Source organism: Cladosporium halotolerans (genome assembly GCF_011745625.1).
Source record: "Cladosporium halotolerans strain TM138-S3 chromosome Unknown Sca115, whole genome shotgun sequence".
Lineage (NCBI taxonomy): Eukaryota > Fungi > Ascomycota > Dothideomycetes > Cladosporiales > Cladosporiaceae > Cladosporium > Cladosporium halotolerans.
The window spans coordinates 7,131-13,852 of record NW_027191565.1 but is presented as its reverse complement, the minus strand read 5'-3'; the positions used below and the strand labels follow the sequence as shown (position 1 = coordinate 13,852).

At 50.5% G+C, this 6,722-nt stretch overlaps 2 protein-coding genes across 2 annotated transcripts; one reads left to right on the top strand and one right to left on the bottom strand.

Moving 5' to 3' along the window:
* Positions 1-875: 875 nt before the first annotated feature.
* Positions 876-1,772, top strand: WHR41_09527 (uncharacterized protein; the record flags this gene model as incomplete). The annotated part of the gene is made up of 1 exon (XM_069378130.1): positions 876-1,772. The coding sequence occupies one exon, from the start codon at positions 876-878 to the stop codon at positions 1,770-1,772; it is 897 nt and encodes a 298-aa protein (XP_069224973.1).
* Positions 1,773-2,816: 1,044 nt separating this feature from the next.
* On the bottom strand, positions 2,817-4,159 carry WHR41_09526 (uncharacterized protein; the record flags this gene model as incomplete). Its single annotated transcript, XM_069378129.1, has 3 exons — positions 3,192-4,159; positions 3,075-3,132; positions 2,817-2,890 (listed from the first exon to the last, which is right to left on the bottom strand). The coding sequence occupies exons 1-3, from the start codon at positions 3,762-3,764 to the stop codon at positions 2,817-2,819; spliced, it is 705 nt and encodes a 234-aa protein (XP_069224972.1). The 5' UTR covers positions 3,765-4,159.
* Between the last annotated feature and the right edge of the window lie 2,563 nt (positions 4,160-6,722).

Sequence of the window (6,722 nt, the reverse complement as noted above, 5' to 3'; positions counted from 1 at the left end):
CTGGTCTGCTTATATAATGACTTTGCCAATGTCTGTTTGTCTGATTACGTGATCAGACAGACAGACAGTCTGTCTGTGTCTGTCTGATGAACACCCTGATCAAAACATGCCTGAGGGCGTGAATGATCTGTTGAAAATGATTGTCTGCCACAAGAGTGAAACGACAAAGCGGTGACTCGAAGAGACGCCAATGATATCGGCTGCGGAAAGTCTCAAGTTGGAGTCGCTGGTAGCGCAATGCAATTTTGTGATTGGCGATTGTGAAGCGATTCTTTCAGCTGTGACCCAACGGCGCGATGCCGTCCTGCATACGGCCTTTGCAGCCCTTGAAAAGCTTAGGCAAAATCTGGTGTCACTCTGCAGATGATGCCTTTGCGTGCCATGATCGTCGCATGCGTTTCCTGCCCCGTCAACCCCCGCAGCGAGACGGGACGGGACGGCAGCGTACTTCAGGAAGAACTCATTCCTCGAGAGATGGAGTACGAGAGGGTCTGCTGCTGTAGCCCGAGGGCCCCATTCCCCGACCCACATCCAACTCCCCATTTGGAAGGCTGTACACGTGACCTGATACAGTGCTAAAGGTATAATCGCAACATTTGGAAAAGACTCGATTCAGTCACCCAAAGGAGCCCTGCAACGTATTGCCGGACATGACGTTCTGAGTTGAGCTCTGCCGTCTCTCATGCTTGCTTTGTCATGCTTTGATCTTTGGGTAACGTTAGTCTAGGCGAAAGGACCGTAACGCCAACGATCCCACCCGACGTTAGCTCCTGAATCCCTCACACTTCCTCACGACAATCTCCTTTGCGACTTCGCCTTTTCTGCATTCGTTTCACGTTACAACAACCCGAGATCACTTTGGCAAGTTTGTAACAATGATACAGCTTTGGGAGACCGCACTTTTGCTGGCGCTGGCTACTTGCTCGTCTGCGCAGTCTGGAGAAATATTCCAATTCGACCAGGCTCTCTCCACATTGAACCAAGCTCTCGTCTCAAATACGGGATCCACTGGCGGCGAAGTCGGCTATCGGAGAGAAATTCATGCGTTGCAGGAGAACGAGGATGAATGGAACATCTACCTTCTCGGCTTCGCTCGATTCAAGGAGGTGGAGGACAGCGAGCCCATGTCATACTACCAGATTGCTGCCATTCACGGCCAGCCTTATGTTTCCTGGGACAACGACGAGCCGTGCGATGGCTGCTCCTCCTCAGGGTATTGCACCCACCAGTCGACCTTGTTCCCAACCTGGCATCGCGCTTATATGGCGCTCTTCGAGCAGGCGCTGTCGCTGAATGCGATGTCTGTAGCCAAGCAGGTCACCGGCAATGAACGTGGCCGTTATGTACGAGCTGCCCAATGTCTTAGACTGCCATCCTGGGACTGGGCCAATCTTCCTTTGGAAACTGCAGACTCTTTCCCTCGAGTGTTCACTGACGAAGAAATGCTCGTCAGTACTCCCTCAGGTCGTGCAAACATCACCAATCCCCTAAAGAGCTATGTGTTCAGACCAAATGAAGATCACAGCTTCATGAACGCCAACGAAACATACAGACGGCGAAATTTCACCCTCAGTGACATCCTTCAGCTGCGTGCTGATCTTTGGGCTACGCTGTCATCTGCTCAGACCTATCCAGACTTCAGCACCGAAGCCAGGCTCGATGGTGCCGGCAAGGGGACAGAAAGTCTGAACCCCAGCAATTTGGATGCGATACACGACCACGTGCATGTTCTTGTCGGAGGTAACATGAGTGTCGTGACAAGCGGCTTTTGATCCTATTTTCTGGCTGCATCACACAAATTTGGACCGGATACTCGCCATCTATCAAGCTGCTTACCCTCATGAGTGGGTTTCTCAATCTGTGGAACCCGCTTCTTCCATGTGGTTCACTTCCGGCACGGTCACGGATGGGCACACCAGCCTTCAGCCCTTCCGGTCGCGTGCAAAAAGCGGATTTTAGACTTCCAACGCCTTGCGTTCCACACATGCGCTGAACTACACGTACGAAGGCCTCGGCGAGGAGAACGTGACATCCGTGATCAACGGCCTCCATACTGCCGGACCTTCAGTCGCTGGACCAGATCAAGAGGTTCTCGGCAGCTTGGCCAAGAGAACTGACGAAGTTCACGGTTCTATATTATGGCTCGACAACGGCCAGGCGGCCGGTCCCCAAATCAAGCTGACGAAGCATTTCGCCAGCATTCAACTTGACGCCGGAGCTCTGAACGGATCCTTTACCATCTTTGTTTTCGACGGGGACTTCAACAAGACCAAGCCCACGGAGTGGCGAAATACTAGAAGCTTGATGGGGTTCCACGGCTTTTTCCTCTCGGGCTCGCTCTTCAATTCTGGCTTTCGACTGCGTGCAGGTGTCCCCATTCCAGACAGGTCTCTCCCGCCCGACCTTCAAGAAACGTCAGGAAGAGCCAGAGACGTGATTTTGGCACCATCAGCGACCTTACCAGACAACAATTCGACTGGCGCATAGTTGATGCAGACGGTTTTCATCAAGGATGCCAGCAATCTGCCTGGCGTAGATGTCAGCATCATCCGTTCTGAAGTTCACTTTCCTTGCGATGACGCCAGTCTGCCTGTTTGGGAGGTCTTCACCGTAGTGGAAACGCTCACTGACCGAAACGAAGCCGAACGTCACTGAGCTCGTGGCCAAATCAGCGGCCGGAGGTCTGAATTCGTTGTGTTACGTTGACACATGATCCTATTCCACATGTACACCAATAGTCTCGCCCACCAGAAATTAATTTATGCATCTAAGCTTGCAATCCCTAAAGTATACACGATGCCGTACATTTCGTTCGATCATGACGGCCAACTCGCTCCCTCACAAGACGCCATACCCTGCGCAAATTCAACCACACGATCCCAGATCCATCCTGATGTAACCCCAGGCTTAGCCCTTCCCAGCCTTAGATGGACGTGTCTTGCATAAATTCATCTTTGTCATAGGAATATTGCATGCATTCCGGATCCGCCATGCACTTGTGTCTACACTCACCAGTTGAAGAGGCGATCATCGATCGGTCGTCGCTCAAATTATCCCAATTTCTCTTGACGGACTTCGTCCGAGGCATGGCAGTTTGGTAAATATATCTATGCGACGCAAGACTTTGTTCCCCTGCGAAGCGTTAAGTCAGTATTCGCATTTCAAGAGATCGATGACAAACTAGCACCCACCGGGCTTTGGTTGATCAGCCAGTCTTGCTCGAAGTGCCACAGCTCCTCAATCTGAGACGGGGCCATATGATGGTAAGATACAGTGGGGCCGCACCATTCGAAGGCGATGTTGTTGGCCACGGGACGTCTATCTGCTGGCTTGTACGAGAGGAAGCCTGGATAATCCCCTTGAAAGGCCGGCCAGGCGTTTGTCATGGACACTCCCGAATCAAAGAGTATCTTACCCAGAATGCAATCTCCCGCCCAGTGTTCATTGGTGAAGCTTTCGATTTCTTCTTTGCGCGTTGCGTAATGCTCGACGACCGATTCCAGCGCAGGCCGAGAAACGACAAAGCCCGAACCGCCGTGTGCGAACATGACCTCCCCAATAAGCTTGGGATTGCCCGCGTATATTGGCTTTGACGGGTCAAAGCTCTCCAGGTATCGCAGCAGCATGGACCAGAGAATAAATGTGTCTGCCTCCACGAAAACGTACCACTGCTTGTCAGGTCTCATCTGCAGTGTTCTGTTGATCATCGGGAGGCACTTCCATTTATCAAGCTTCCATCCAGGGTTCTCCGACTTCCCGGACATGTTTGGGACCTTTTCTGGTGGACCCGCAAGCTCTGACGGATGCAAAGATGATCTTCCGCCTTCGCGTAGTGGTCGATATAGCTCGAAGGCGGAGTTATGCTCGGTGATGCTGGGGCTGACATCTGCGAAAGCGTCCAGGATGTCCTCACTAAGGTGATGTCCGTCAGCGTTGGAGAAGATCAAATAGTCCGAGAAGCACCGTATACTCGTCGTCAAGTGGATAGGGAGTCTGTTCTCTAGTTCAGTCGAACCAGTCCGAATGATGACGACAGTTCTGTCCGCACCCGGCAAGCTTCCACATGTCCCTACTGCATGTGATGACTTTGGAAACAGTCCGGACGCTGCATCAGCATTGGCATATCTCGCAGAATTGAGTTTAATGGTTGTGAAGAAGAAGAATGCAGCAGCGAAAGCCTTGGCGAGGACAATACGTAGAAATTGACGCGGGTGAATTCATCTTTTGGTGGGCATGGTGGTCGACGGACGAATACACGATACGATGGAGGAAGGTTATACTGTACAATGAATGGGCAAAGCTGACTGCAGAAATACAAGACAAGTGATGGCGTTGCAAGTCTGGGCAAGTTGACGTTCGATTGGCGTTGATCTAAATCCGGTTGATTGAGCTAAGCTAAACGTGTGGCAGCAGATACAGTAACGTTAACATTTCAATTGCAAGCCAAACCGGTTTTCGCCACTCGCGTGCACACCTCCACAAGCCATGAAAACGAAAGCAACTTGTGAGTCAGATGACTTTTGGTGGAAAATGGAGCCTGTAGCAGCATCTCTGCCGATTCTTTAGAGCTCCCGCGAAGCGATCACTTCGACCCATTCAATTTCTCCATGATAAGATCCAATTTCGCGTTGATATCCAGCAAGCGATGGTCGATTTCCTTTTTCACCATCCTCTTGATATCTTCTTTGAGAGCTTCAGCTGTTTCTATCGTCAGCAAGCGTCTTACTCGGTCTAGAACAATTGAAGATGACTCACTCGCGTCCGGTAAGCTGTCTGGCACGACGAAACCATCGCTTTCATCAGACATGGTAGGTACGCTTGCATCATGCACCCCTGTGGTTTCTGTCGACGCGGCGTTCTCGACGTGTCGCGTCCGTTCTGATCGATTGGTCACCGAGACTTCTTGTTCTATGAAGACTTCTGGCCAAATCTGTAGTAACGTTAAGTAGCAACGTACCGATTCCTCCCCGAAAATACTATTCAATGCCGATCTTATGTAGTATGTTCGGTTCCACCATTTTCTCCACTGAATCGCCCCCAAATGATAGTCTCTGGGCGGTTCACAGAAGCTTCACTATGAAGTCGAGTCGCCACTAGGGTGCAGTGGAAATCTGTGGGTTTCTTTCCTGCCAGGACTTTGACATCCTTCTCCGGCTTGATCTCGCGCCTCTCGGCCAGCTCGCGGTAAATTAACCCTGGTGGCCTTCCTCTCAGTCGGTGGAGGTTCCGAGGCTCATTTTGTTCACTCGAGGCACCTGGTCTTCCTGTAAATTCTAGCAAAGAAACAAAATGTGATGGGAAGCTTCAAGGGTATAAAGGTACAGGGGAATCATGCAGTCTCATTGCGGAGACGAACGATCTTTTGTGGCAGGGTGACAAGTTGGGAGAATTGCGGCGTGAATTTCCAGTAACGTTAAAATTCGTACTGTGTATAGTATGACGGGTGCTAGATATCTACATGTTCAACGCCAAAGGAGTATACGATCGTGAGCAAACGTTCCTACCTAATTTACATCATACCTGCAAAGTCTTCACCCCTCGGAGGAGTGTCCCTTGGCGGTTCCATCTCTCTTCTACTAAATTATTCCAATTCTTGTCGTTCGGCCACGGGTATGTCTCCACTGCCAACTTATGCTCTTCACTTGTTCGTCGATGCGATATCTGGCGTCGTCTTGGTTCGTTTAAAAGGACCTTCGTTGTTGTGATCCTGCATTGCCCGCTTGTGCGACAATGTCTCAGTATCGAGTCCATACCTGCGATCGTTTTTGGCTGCGTGGGCCAACAACTCTTGCCAGTTGGCATCCCCTTTTTCGGTAGATCTGCCATCTGTCTTGTCGTAATAACCACAGTTCAACGCCAAGAGAGCATTTCTCCAACAATTCATAACGATTCGATACATTGCTGTCATGCGCCATTCAGGGTCAACTCCAAGAAAGTCCGAAGATAGCTGAAATCTGGGACGCATACGTTCGTAGGCATCCTCGATGAGTGAGTAAGCAGAAAAGTAGATCGCTGATTGCTCTTCTCCTGCGCGAATTGGTCCTTCGCCCTGCGGTGTTCTGTAACGTATACAAGCGAGCTTCTGCATCAATCTCCGCTCCATTTGAATCAGATCAGACTCCCAGATGTTTAGGCCCCAAGCGCTGACATCTGTAGGCCACATGTCTTGCACCCTTTGGATCCTTTCTTTCGTAACCGCGATCAGATGGAGCTTGTACCACTTGTGTGTCGGAGGACAAGACATATCTGTGTCCTCCATCAGGCCTTCGAAGTAAACTCTGCCAGCGGTGCCATTTATGGAATCCTCGAGATAATTCTCGACGTAAAATGGGTCTTTGAAGTTGGCGAGGTATGATCGCCACTTTTCTCCGTTCGGCATTGTATATTAGTGGAATTGTAGTGAGTAAAAGTGCGACGCAGCCTTGGTAAGACGACTTCTCGCACGATTGGAAGGCTGGGACGCCCTCTTTTGGAGAAATATGGTTCGGTGTGAAAAATGGCTGAGTGGAAAGTGAAGTCTATATATGAAGACGAGAAACTTCGAAGGGGGTAGGGTAGTGGCGTAAATGGAGATTCGAAAGGCTTAGGGGGACGAAAAGGGGTCGAGATGTCTTCGGAACCACAGACCACCATCTCTGGTGATACTTGCCATTCTGGTACTATGCCGTGAGGCCCCTTCTTCACCGGTACTGTATTCGTTGGCTATACTATATTTCAAGATA